The sequence below is a fragment of the Scaptodrosophila lebanonensis genome, unplaced genomic scaffold (genome assembly GCF_003285725.1).
Source record: "Scaptodrosophila lebanonensis strain 11010-0011.00,11010-0021.00 unplaced genomic scaffold, SlebRS2 tig00001412-arrow-pilon, whole genome shotgun sequence".
NCBI lineage: Eukaryota > Metazoa > Arthropoda > Insecta > Diptera > Drosophilidae > Scaptodrosophila > Scaptodrosophila lebanonensis.
The window spans coordinates 12,179,714-12,192,140 of NW_022060739.1; the positions used below are offsets into that span (position 1 = coordinate 12,179,714).

General features: G+C 38.8%; 1 protein-coding gene across 2 annotated transcripts; it reads right to left on the reverse strand.

Moving 5' to 3' along the window:
• Window positions 1–973: 973 nt before the first annotated feature.
• LOC115631937 (E3 ubiquitin-protein ligase Ufd4) lies at window positions 974–11,949 on the reverse strand. Of its 2 annotated transcripts, XM_030528789.1 has the most exons (8): window positions 11,802–11,949; window positions 10,203–10,253; window positions 9,655–9,794; window positions 7,840–9,559; window positions 7,478–7,706; window positions 7,202–7,420; window positions 1,482–7,092; window positions 1,128–1,410 (listed from the first exon to the last, which is right to left on the reverse strand). In XM_030528789.1, the coding sequence occupies exons 3-8, from the start codon at window positions 9,792–9,794 to the stop codon at window positions 1,128–1,130; spliced, it is 8,202 nt and encodes a 2,733-aa protein (XP_030384649.1). In that variant the 5' UTR covers window positions 10,203–10,253; window positions 11,802–11,949. The 2 variants fall into 2 exon arrangements, with proteins under 2 accessions (XP_030384650.1, XP_030384649.1); XM_030528790.1 differs by lacking the exons at window positions 10,203–10,253; window positions 11,802–11,949 and having other exon boundaries at window positions 974–1,410.
• Between the last annotated feature and the right edge of the window lie 478 nt (window positions 11,950–12,427).

Below are 12,427 nucleotides of genomic sequence, written 5' to 3' on the forward strand. Positions count from 1 at the left end.
GTGACAAGCTAGTTGGGGATATTTTTCAGTGCGTTTTTGGGTCTCGGATTTCCTAGCAAAATGCAAGTCCGACTTACGTGGAAAGCCAGGCGAACATAAATGAAAGCAAGCAAGCCATTATCAGTAGCAAGTACAAAGGCAAGGCCGATCTCAGCTTAGGAGAAAAGAAGACGCATATACTATACATTGCGAAATGGCCAATGTAAACAAATAAAACAGAACAACTGTTAATTAACAGATGTTTATACAGCTGATGGCTGCAGTTCGCTTAAGCGCGTGTTGTTGTTTACGAATGTAAGTCCACCTGCTGCTGACTTATGATCGCTTGGTACCCCAACCGAGCCAGACTTGTATTTGGGTATGGGAAGCGATGATCGTTTCAAACTCGCACTGAGCGGGCGTGACTAAAGTTGGGTATGGTATGACGTGTGATTACGTGCGTTTGTGAAATGCGATGGCAATTTCCAGCAACTCGCTTTGGATGTTTAGGTATTTTTTCCATTTCTCTTCACGGCTTTTGCTTACATTGGCTTTTTGGAAAACGTCTAACTTTTATTTACAATATGTGTATTTTATTAGTTATATTTCGATCTCCTTTGATTAATTTTACTGACTCTATAAATTGTATTTCTGTCATGGTTTATCATCTTAAATGAATGTAACAGTGTAAGTTTCAGCAGAAGTTTTGAGAGTGCAAAAAAGTTTTCAAACGATTAATGGAAAAGTTTATTCATAGCAAATTGTAGTTCTTATACTTTTATTTTTCACTTTATATATTTTGAAAAGGGTAACTGTTACTGCCGCAGCCCAGCTTAATGTGAAGGCGTCGTTAATTTCAATTTTCAATTGGAAACCGTTACCGACTTCTACGGCAACCCCAAAACCTACAGAACGGCCGATAAAGCCGGAGGTATGGCTGTTGCGGCAAAGAGGCCTGGTAGCAAGAAACAAGATTTTTTAAAGCTCTCGCGAATACGTTTATAATTTGTATTTATTTCTAAAAGTTCATAATAAATGATTATTAATGTAAATGAGTGCTTTTAGAAGCTGTTTGACTTGTACCCTCCATTGTGGCGGCTGTAACAGTAACAAAAAGTTTAATATTGACAAATATTTGGAAACACATTCTAGTTCAAATGGAACCCCTTTTCTTTAGTTGCTGTCAACAAACGTTCCTTCATAATTTCCTCATTCGGGTAGTCGGGAAGTTTTAAGTAATGAACACAAGTATTCACAGATGGATAACTTCCCTCGCCAGCGTCGACCTTCCGCACAACAGTTAATCTTGGATGTAAGTTGGCCAAGCCACCCGGTGGCAAGCTGCTGCAGCCGGTCGTGAATTGAAGAAAAGCTTTCCGTTCATCTCCCGACATGTTCAGCAATACGTTCACAAAACGTAAGAACCCGGGGCTTAAATGAAAAGTTATAAATTATATTTATAATAGTATATTGTGCATATAAACATAAGAATATAAATGTACCTGTCTTTTGAATAACCCAGCTTCGGTTCTGTATAAGCCATAAGATCTTCACGAGTCCATTGGGGATGTTGTTCTCCGCATATCATCATGCGTGCCTCTGAAGTACTAAATGCTGCCAGCTTCTTGATTTCAAAAACTTCACAGAAACCATCGTGGAAGGCTTTCAGCTGCTTGGCAATTCCATCGTGAAGTATAAAGTTTATAAGCAATTCACAGTAATCTTCTATATTGGTAATGTTCACGTCGATAGATCCTCCATTTGGCAAAAGCTCCGCATACTCAAACCCATACACAGAAGAGCTGGGTAAGTACGTAAACGTGAGTGCCAAATCTCCCAAAGATACTTCAATTCCGTTTTTGGTCAACAATTTTAGGCCCGCAATTAATTCTTGAGCTTCTTCAGAGCTTAAGCTGCTATCTAATTCAATTGCTTGTTTACGAGACACCAAATCTTGCAACTCAATTAAAAATTGGTAACGGGTTGGATCAATTTCTTTTAGATTCTCTACGTTCAAAATTCCATCAAACCAGTTTGAACCCTTATTGGCAATATTTAAAAGGTTTGCGCAGGTATATGCAAGCTCGGAATCTTCTGATACAACTGATGATATCATAATATCTTCAGAGCGTATATTGGATTTTAGTTTCTGCAAGTTGCGCGACAGTGCTTTGTTATGACAAAGTAATTGAAGAAATGAGTTCGACAGAGGCATATCTACAAGTCGCATGTCTTGAAGAACTTTGGCGATGAAAACTCCGAAAAACCAAAAGTATTTTGATGCCTTTTCACAAACCTCCGAATCTTGTGGTAAAGGAGCGGGGAAGAGTCCGCGTTGACGACTGTTGACGTAATAATTAATGGGTTTCGTACTATCTTCAATATCGTCATTAGATTCTAGCTTATTTGAGTTGTCGCAAAACTCTTCCTCACACAGCCACATGCATAAGTCAGCTCTTTGGAGTTCCGCAGCAACCAGTGCATAAAACTCAAGAGTAGGCCCCAATCCAGTACCTTCCTCATCCAAAAACTCAACTTCCAGCACAGATTTCCTATTGCAGTGAGCTTTCATTACTTCTATAGCCCATTTAAGTAAATCTTTGTTACGTGGCACTTTGACGCGCTCATGCTTCAATCTTCCCACACGAAAGTCGTGCTGATCATCGCGACGGGGGCTTATGCTAGGAACTCTCTGACGCTCCATTGTAATATCCCGTTGGGATTGCAGGCATACAATGCTGCGAGATGCGCCAAATGCTGTGCAATTAAAATACAACTGCCGCGTCTCGAATGGAAACAAGAATGGACATGATTGGTTCAAATTTTCGCACCAATTCGGTAGAGCGTTACTCGAAAGTACAAGCGGATCTTGGATTTGTTGTTGCATTTTATTTGTTATCTTCTTGCTCATGAAGAGCTCGACTGGTAACGGCAGAATATCGGAGGCACCTCCTTGAGCCGTACACTCAATATTATTTTGATTGAGTGTATTTATTTGGGTAAGTAATTCGAGCACATCATCTACAGAGCATAATGTGTTATCTGTTGCATGAAAACTAGCACGAATTGGCGAGTTTGGAGAGAGCGTAGATGCTCCACTCTTTGACGATATCTCGGGCGTATTTTGACCGTCCTCTGATTGGAAATTTGTGTTGACCTGTTGCTCTGGCACAATTTCTCTGTACACAATTGTATAAGTTGGTTCCCAGACTTTTCGAAACTTATCGCTTTTACTTAATTGACAATTCTGAAGAAGTTCTTGCACTGCACGAAAGACTGACCAGTCAGCGTTATTTAATTCTATTTCAACATCTGGCACTCCACCAATACCAGGACCACGCAATTTCAAGCCAAGTGTTGGTTGTAGTACAGGAATATGACAGGTCTGACTCTTGTGTTCTGATTTAGATCCCGGAGGAGATATTTCTAGGTCAGAAGTCTGATTAACATTGGTACGTCCCGGTCTTGGATCGAACGCTGGTATTAATGCCGAGAATTGTCTTTTCAATACAAACTCGTCGTCCCATGACTTGCGCTTCGTCACTCCAGCTAATCTATTTTCGAGCGTTTCGTCATCCATAAACGTGAGAAGGTTACGCGATACCATCACTTGCAGCAATGTATTTCCGACTTCTTCGTACTCGTCTTCGTTTTCCTCTTCATCGTTGTCTTCATCCATTTCATCATCGTCATCCATATCCCCCAGCAAAGTTGGTGCTCTACAACTCTCCAAAAAGTCTTCCAAAGATACTTGCTCACTGTCGCTTGAGGTAGAAGTGAGGCTCATTGTTAATGTAGGATTTATAACCGATTGTGTTTGTTGGCTGGCATTGGTATCTGTGGGGTTGGAAATTGTATTGCTTGCTCCATTGTTGGAAGATAAGCTCGGATAGCTCTGGGCTGTACTTAACAGTCCAGAAGGAAAGTTGCTTGATAAAGCCAATTTAACCAAACTTGTAACTGAGTTGGGCCCCCTAGGAAACAAAGATGCCGTTGCCGCATTTTGGTTCCGGCGTTCATTTTTTTTCATATTTGAAGTTATTATCTGGTTAGTTTGATTACTTGTGCTTTGAGAGGTTCTACGCCTGGCGATTGCCGCAAATGTCTCTAAAAGTCCAGAGTGAGCCACCATTTCCGAGCTAGTTGGTGCTTCCGATGCCGATGTTGTTAGATTAGGTACACTGATACTCATTTGATTAGAGACGGAGACGGGTTCACATTGAATTTGGGGATTTTTCTCCTTGTCGGTTTCGGCCGGAAAGTTTACTGTCGTATTATGTTCATTTGATGCTGAGGTTTTCGATGTGCACGGCTCGTTTATCCTTTTAATGCCGGTATCTCCAGCAAAGCCTAAAATTTGAGTCGGTATTGTATTGCCAGGACGCAATACCTCATCCTCTTTCGGAACTTCCTTAGACAACAAATTTGTGCACGGAATAGAAATTTTATCGCAGGAAAGGATATTGTTGGTATTGTTCCTTATCATGTCGACCCCGTCGCGCATTTTATCAATCATTTCGAGAGCTTCAGAAGAAAACTGTGAAACCCGCGTGGCATCAGATGAACTATTGGCGCATACATTTGCAAGTAGGCCTTTAGATATGTTGCTAACCGAATTGGTAGAATTCATTTTATTATTTGCTTCAATATTTGTTATTTGTTTCACGTTATTCCCACTGGCCAGCGATTGAGTATCAGATCCAACATAACATGAACTTACATTCGCAGGCTCTGATTTGAAGGTCGTAGAATTGACATTACAAATATTACCTTTGCACATTTCAGAAAGTGACAAATTTTCAGAAATAGTTTCCAAGTCAGTTACAGCGGTGGTGTTAATGGTCGACGTTGAGTTATTGATTGTGGAAAGATCTGATATATGTTCCAGTTCACGAATTAAATGTGAGGAAAGATTAACTTGCTTAGAAGCAGATTCCTTGTCGTTTTGTTGTGATTTATTTGTTGAAGTCGCTTCCGATATGGGATGGCTGAGTGCAGCTTCCTGGTTAGTCGAAGTGAATACATTTTCTGCATTTGTCTGCGCCGTTTGTTTCCAAGCTAGATTATCTGCCGACACAGTTTGATTTGAATCATCTTCCGTATTTCTATTTATTTCAGTAGCTTCAGGTAATGATGGAGTCGAGCTGGATTTGCGCGACGTTAGAGAATTTCCCTTATCAAATTTTTGAGCGCCTACATTCGCCATAGTAGGTACAATCGAATTGCCGCCTTCGAAAATCGACACACTCTCGCAATAAGCTAATTTCAAATCGTATTTGCCCTCTGCGCCCATGCGATATGAATTTCGTACACCGTGGTCCCATTTCACATCAATCCAACCATTGTGGATCTCCCCAGTAATGGTTCCCTCACAGCATCCATCTTGATCTTCCCAACGCCAGTCAACTCCCCGCACTACACGGGCTCCAGTGGTTATGTGTTTGAGTTGGGATCGGATTTGCCGTCGTTCACGCCGTATTTTCGCTTCTGCCTCCTTAACACTTTTCCCAATATCATCACAAACACTTACAACATGACCGTAAATCTCGAATCCACTCAGGCTTAAGTAATGTGTTTGTCCTGAAGCATTGCGACCGTTTTGTTGAATGCGTATATAACGAAAACCTTGTTCATCATCTGCAGCGCAAACAATTGGCCAAGATGCTGTGCTTCCTGGCTCAACGAGACTTTTATCATCCACATGTGAAATAAGTGTGGTCCAATTTACACCATCTTTTGATGCTTGCAGTAACCAGTTTCGTAATGCTGATCGTCCATAGCCACGGGCATGGCGTAGAGTATACGCATTTGGAACGATATATACTCCAAGATCAATTGCAAACCAGGCTTTCTTGTTGTCCTTAGTGTGGCAATTGAGCGAAATACTATCACGGGACAATATATCTTCTAGTTTTCCGTAGGGCAAAGTTTTACCTTCTGAGCTCGTCACTTGAACAAGGCCATACTGTGCTGGGTTAACCCATTCGCAAGTTTTCCCGTTGGACCCGATATAGTATAGGAGTCCCTCTTCGTCGAAATCAAAGGTGTGCGTAAAGGTCAATCCGTTCTTCTTTTCACGAAGCTTTTTCAGATAAAAATATGTTGAGCGGTCCAAATCATACCATTGTTTTGCAACCATTTTAAGTAAATATTTTTCAAGCTGTCCAATTGTAGCTAATGGCTCCATTTTAAGAGTACGGCCAGTTCGGTCAAAGAGCGTACTTTCGCTAGCAGCTCGTTCCAAACGAAAACGCAGTCTCTTTTGCAAAATTTGTAGGCCATATCCGGTGCCGGGTACCTCATATAAGTATACAGGCAATTTCTCGGTATTTTCTAAAACAGCTACCAGTTTTTGGACCAGTATACTTCCGGTGCTCTTTGTCAATGCTGAATTGCGATTAGAAGCATCATTTTTTTCTAGTATACATTTTTTAAATATGGCGATCCGCTGTTTCTGCATTTTGTTCCTTTTGCAACGAGACATATTACTTTCCCAGAAGTTTTTCGACAGAACGGCTACCAATGCTTGCACAAGTCCGGAAGAGTGCATTTCATAGGCGCTGACAACACCATCTTCATGAAGTAATTGGGACAGTTCCACCAGAGCCGTGGTTAATTTATCTGACCAACTGGGAATATTGGAAGCTCTCTGCTCCTCAATAGACTCTTCAATTTTCTTTACTATGGCAGTCAATTTGGTAACAGCCCCACGCGGTGTTGCTTGAGCAGACTTAAAGTACTTGTTATAAATCTCTCGAGACAGGTTTTTTACTTGCATTTTCTGAGCTTCGGCCTTGGATTTAATGCGTTTTTTCTTTCCAGTTGACCATCCAGAAGCAAAGTCAGGGCCCAACGCCGTTTCTGCTGTGAAAGTGTGTTTTGTGCCTCGGTTACTTTCGAAAATGAAACCTGGCAAGTCGTCCTGTAATATAGTGACTTGATGACCTTCGGTATTGTGGATTTGAAGTTGGTTAGGTTTATGTGACTGTAGCACCCAATTGCCAACCACTAAACGCAACACACAAACTGTGGGTAAAATGGGCTGTGATTGTGTTCCAGGACTTACACAGGAGCGAGCTCGCACAAGTTTTTCTAAGAATTCACCACGATTTTCTGTAATTGATAAAAATAATGTGATAGTAAGTGCAATAATAAATCACTCAATGCAAATGAAATTTGTACATTGGATGAGGTAGATAATTAGATTGATGTATTTGGTTACCTGAACTATCGTTCCCATTCTCCGGACTTCCACTTGAGTACATTGTAGCTAATTTGCCATCAAGTATAAAGCGGAACCACCCATTAGAACCATTTGAGAGCTCTAAGGCTGCTGAATCTGACCAAACATATAGGCAGTCACGACCGCGACATATGCTCCATTCTCGCCAATGGTAGGGCTTTCCTTGCAAAATTTCTTTGGCGTCCTCCACCAAATCATCTAAAAGCAAAAAAGCATGATTGAATTGAAATTTGTAAATAAATGAAAACTACGTACCCGATGTCGCTCTGGGAGGCATACATATTCCTGAACACCTTTCCCCAAACGCTTGATCGTTAAATTTCGTTGTTATTTGTAAAGAATTGTTATCCTCATCGTGATTCATTAACGACTGAACTTTCGAAAACACTCCTAGCCTTGCAAAATGATCGAAAAATTCTTCATGAGTTTTACACATTAGTTCCTCAATTATATTGAGAACTATTAAATGTCCGTCATCGTCGTCCTAAAAATGTTTATAGATTTAAAAAAAAAAAGAGTCAATTCTTGTACTATATTTTTTTTATCATCCAACAAATTTGTTAAGGTCACAAATGTTAGTCTCATTTTCTTGAATATCTCTAATTACCATGACTTACCTCATTGTCCAAAACGCTAGCAACGACTTCAATAAGTAAATTCCCAACGTTTTGCGCTGATGTTGAGGTTGATGCGGCATTAAAGTGTGTTTCGCAAAAACTTTTCAGTACAGATGGATGCGCATATTGCACAATTTTTTTAATCAAAGCTAAACTAGCTCGCCTTACACTGCTTAGCATGGTTCCCTGAAATGTTCGGCAAAAAATTGGCAAAAGTAATTTTAAATAAATTGGAGCCATTTCAGGATCGCCGCGTGGTTCAATTAATGACTGGTTTCGACCATCTTTGCTTAAAAGGGCATTTCCAGACATCCACTCCCCCGGCGATTGCAGTATTGTTGCAACTTCGCGGTGCCCGTCATCTGATCTCTCACGAGCTTTATCCAAAGGCGTTTTACCATCTTCATCCCGTAAGTCCGGATAGGCACCATATTTTAATAGGATTTTAGCAATTCCTGGTCGTCCAAAGCATGCAGCATAGTGAAGAGATGAACTGCGCTGTCCTTTATTTACATCTGCTCCCTTTTCACATAGATATTCAACCATTTCTAAAGTACCAAAAGCTGATGCCCAATTTAAAAGAGTTTGACCCACATCGTCCATACAATTGACATCAATGCCCCCCGTCTCAATTGATTCTTGCAATGCATCAGTATCTTTTGATCTAATGCAGTCTATTAGCTGGCGATGAGTTCGCTCGGTACTGGAGTCATTGCGTCTTGGCCGCTGCGCTAACTGCCCTTGATTGGTAGTTACGCCTCCTCTATTAAGTGCTTGTCTTCCTTCAAACAGAAGTAAAAGTAACAAATCGGAAAACCTCATGCAGTCCAAAACACAACGTTCATCGCCTTTAAGAGCCCGTTCGATGGCATCTGGCAATTGTGATCTCAATATGTTGTGTGTTATGGATGAAGATCCACGACACAGTGTTGACAGTAATGATATTGTGGTCGAAATGGACTGCGGAGATCTGGCTGAGTCACTGGTTGAAGTTTTTGTAGTTGCTATTGCTGATGTTCCAGAAATATTTTCATTTAGTCTATCAGAGTTTGATGAAAAACTACTTCTTGTTAAAGTCTGTGTATCTGTTGATTTTGGCGTCGATATAGAATGTACATTTCCTGTGCCCCCTGCGTTTTCTAGGCGCTTTAGCAATTCGGCTACCAGTCCATATTCAGCCAGTGGTGCTGGGTCTATCCATTTTCTAGTAAAGCGATCGGCAACTGAAGCAAAACATTTTAGGGCGCCATCCGAGACCATTGGGTCTTCATGTTGGAGCAGTGTACTTAAGCTTTCGACACAATTTTGAATACATGGCGAATTCGGCTCAACTTTTGTACACAAGCGGGAAACAACGGCCATGGAAGAATGCAAAGTGTCCTTATGAACTTGGGATCCACAATCGCGAATAAATGATAAGACGCAATTTAAGCCACCGCCTTCAAAGACTGCGCCCGCTTCCCGAGTGCAAATTAGCTCGAGGACTTTTATGCACTGCTCCGCTAAGTCCCGCGATGTTCTTGAAGATAGATCTGCAACAACCAAGCGATTGCAGATTGCTTTTATAGCCCCCTCAATCGAAACAATCCTTCGGGTGCATTCTGCAGATACGTCCAAATAATATGTTATAGCGCGTGCAGTGACTTCAAGCACATTTTCGGGCGCAAGTTCATCGAGAAAAATCTTACATAGGGCAGGCAAAAAAGTACGTGGAGGGCAACTGAAATATAGGTCATTTATTTAGTTAGTTCGCGAATAGGAATTTTTGTGTAATTTTTTCTCAATACTAAACAAAATATAACATGTAAATTGTACCTTTCAAAGCAGCGATCTACGTTATCAGACATCAAGAGAAGCATACATAGTTGCTCTAGCGCTATCAATTGCATATCTCTCTCATCTCCTTGCCCCATGGATAGCCATTCCAGCAAAGTCTCAGGATCAACATCGCCCATCTGCAATAAAATAATAAAATAATTAACGCACATGCTTTCTATTACCTTATTTAATAAGGATTGAAGACCTGGTTATATAGTATTTGGAGAAATACATAAACAACGAAAACTATTGCTCAGAAACTAAATGTATTTATACATTTTTATATATATATTTTTTTTTGTTTGTTTTATTTTGAATGTTGCACGTACTTAATACGTATGCAAGTTTACTTCAATTTGTTAATTTTTGTTTTAATATCCATAGAGCGCATTTTTAATTTATTAATGTGCCTTTAATGCACAGAGACTTAGCTATGTTTATACAAATGAGTGTGCGAAGACGTTCAGCGTTGACTGCACCAACCATTTATATCATATTATATGTACTCTTAATCTCGTGTTTTAACTTATTCTACCTTAACTTACATTGCAGTTGTTAAATTGTAGAAAGCCGTCAAAGTGTAGCAGGAATTATTTCTGAAAATAGAAATGAAAGTAATAAAAAAATAGATGTTCATTGAAAACTCACATTTTTGTGGGTTTGTTTTTTTTTAACACTAAGTATCAACCCTATAGCATATGTATGTACATATCTGATATCAGTTTAAACGGATGATTCTGTTTCCACTGGCAAATTGAAAGACTGTGGCTGTTCTGTTAGTGATTGTGTGTTGTAGCCATAAATATAATCTCTGCCCAAGCTGTGCCCGCATATTATGTACATAATTATGTACTACACACATAACTGCATGTGTTGAATATTTTTTATTTAATTTAATTAATTTAATTCTTAGAATTTTTTTTTAAATTTTTTCTTTTTTGTGGGAGTGAGTAAAGGGTATTTAAGAGTTGAGCTTGCTCGACTCTAGCATTCCTTTCTTGTTTATAGATGGAACTTTAAAAACATCGATAACAATGAAATACCTATAAAGTAATTTTGACAATCATACTGAGCCAAGAAAGCCACAAATAATTATTTGAATTTCAAATATTTAAGTGGATTTCGCAAGAAACTTACAAATTAACAATTAAAGGCATCAATTTATTATTATTACATAGTTCGGATAAATATTTCATGACATAGCCTTAAAACTAGTCCAATTTGTGAGCAAATTACTTGCATTTTGATCTTATTATTAAAGAAGTGTTCGAAGTGGGAATTTATGTGTAAATAACGAGCCTTCAGAAGATTGACAATAGCTGCTAATCCCTCTAATACTGGTCAGAAAGTAACAGCAAAATGGTCTAATGAATACTGCTTACCAAAATATGAAAAAAATTTTGTATCTAAACCAAAAAAAAAAAAAAAATGGAACTGTAACCCTGTCACTTCTTTTTACGTCATGATAATACTGAAAGAGCTAATTGTAATTTCTGGTATCCACGTCCTGATTAGACATCATTCTATTCCTTTCCTTTATTTTCAAATATAGAATAAAAATGGGCAGAAATAGCAAGATAGAGATTATTTGAACATTTAATGAAGAAATTGAGATGATATTTTTGGACGGTTTTGACAGGTGGATCAGTGGACCTACCGACTAAAGAAATGTATTGAATGATAATTATATGGATAAAAAAAAGCAAACACTTTCGTTCGCTCGGCCCGTACATATACATACATATGTATATACTAGTTTATATTCTCGAAAATTTATTGATTTAAATAAATTGTACATACATGCCTATGTACACGGACGTAAGTACATATTACATTAATGTACGTTAAACTACACGCACTTATATACATATGTGTACACACTAATATGTATGTATAAACATGGATATGTATGTGTTTACTTACATACATATGTATGTACATGTGTATATTGCTTTGGATATTATATAAATATGCCACCAATTCACTTAATTACGCAGATTTTTAAAAAACATTTTCTACGGTAACGCAATTTTACCCATGTACATGTGTATATACACATTCAATCCGTGTATATACATTCATAAATACAATTATACCTTTTCTCATGCACACATATGCAAGTTGATATTTGGTTTTGGTATTACCTTGTTCAGCATTACTAATTGGTTGCACCTTTCCTAAGGTTGGAATACTTTTACAAGCAACTCAAATTTAAATGTCATTTGAAAATGTACTTTTGTAATTACGATTTATTTTAAAGACGTCGTATGCGACCTATGATGACATTAATATTAATTTAAATCCGTCGAAAGTGGTGCCTTGTTGGTGTGTAAAACACATTATAATCATATTCTCGTTAGAGATGAACGATAAGGTTTGTACTTGTGATTTGTCACGAGTATTTAATCGACAAAATCACAATGGTGAAAAAACACAGAGAATGCACAGATACAAAAAATCAAGTCACGGCCCAGCAAGCTGAAAAATGATCACCTATTTTCACGACTGGTATCTTGAACTCGCATTGAAGTCATCCATATCCGCTCCCATTACAGTGTATCAAATCCAATACGTCGCCTGTGTCTGTCTTACTCGCCTAGAGATAATGTAATTTTCTCGCCATCCATCCCAAATGACAATTCAACACAGACAAATATTTGCCACTGCTGCAAATTGAACCATTTATGCTATCTGCATTACATTTCATCTAAATTTCATCAGAACCGGCAAAGTCTATTGTTGCTTGCTTTTGTTGCCAACTCAATTGCAG

Bases quoted from the DNA above. Each gene is read 5' to 3' on its own strand.
- LOC115631937 (XM_030528790.1), bottom strand. From the start codon at position 9,794: ATGGGCGATGTTGATCCTGAGACTTTGCTGGAATGGCTATCCATGGGG. The intron at 9,560-9,654 runs GTACAATTTACA...CCTATATTTCAG, and splicing joins GTAGATCGCTGCTTTGAAAG to TTGCCCTCCACGTACTTTTT. The intron at 1,411-1,481 runs GTACATTTATAT...TTTTCATTTAAG, and splicing joins CTGGGTTATTCAAAAGACAG to CCCCGGGTTCTTACGTTTTG.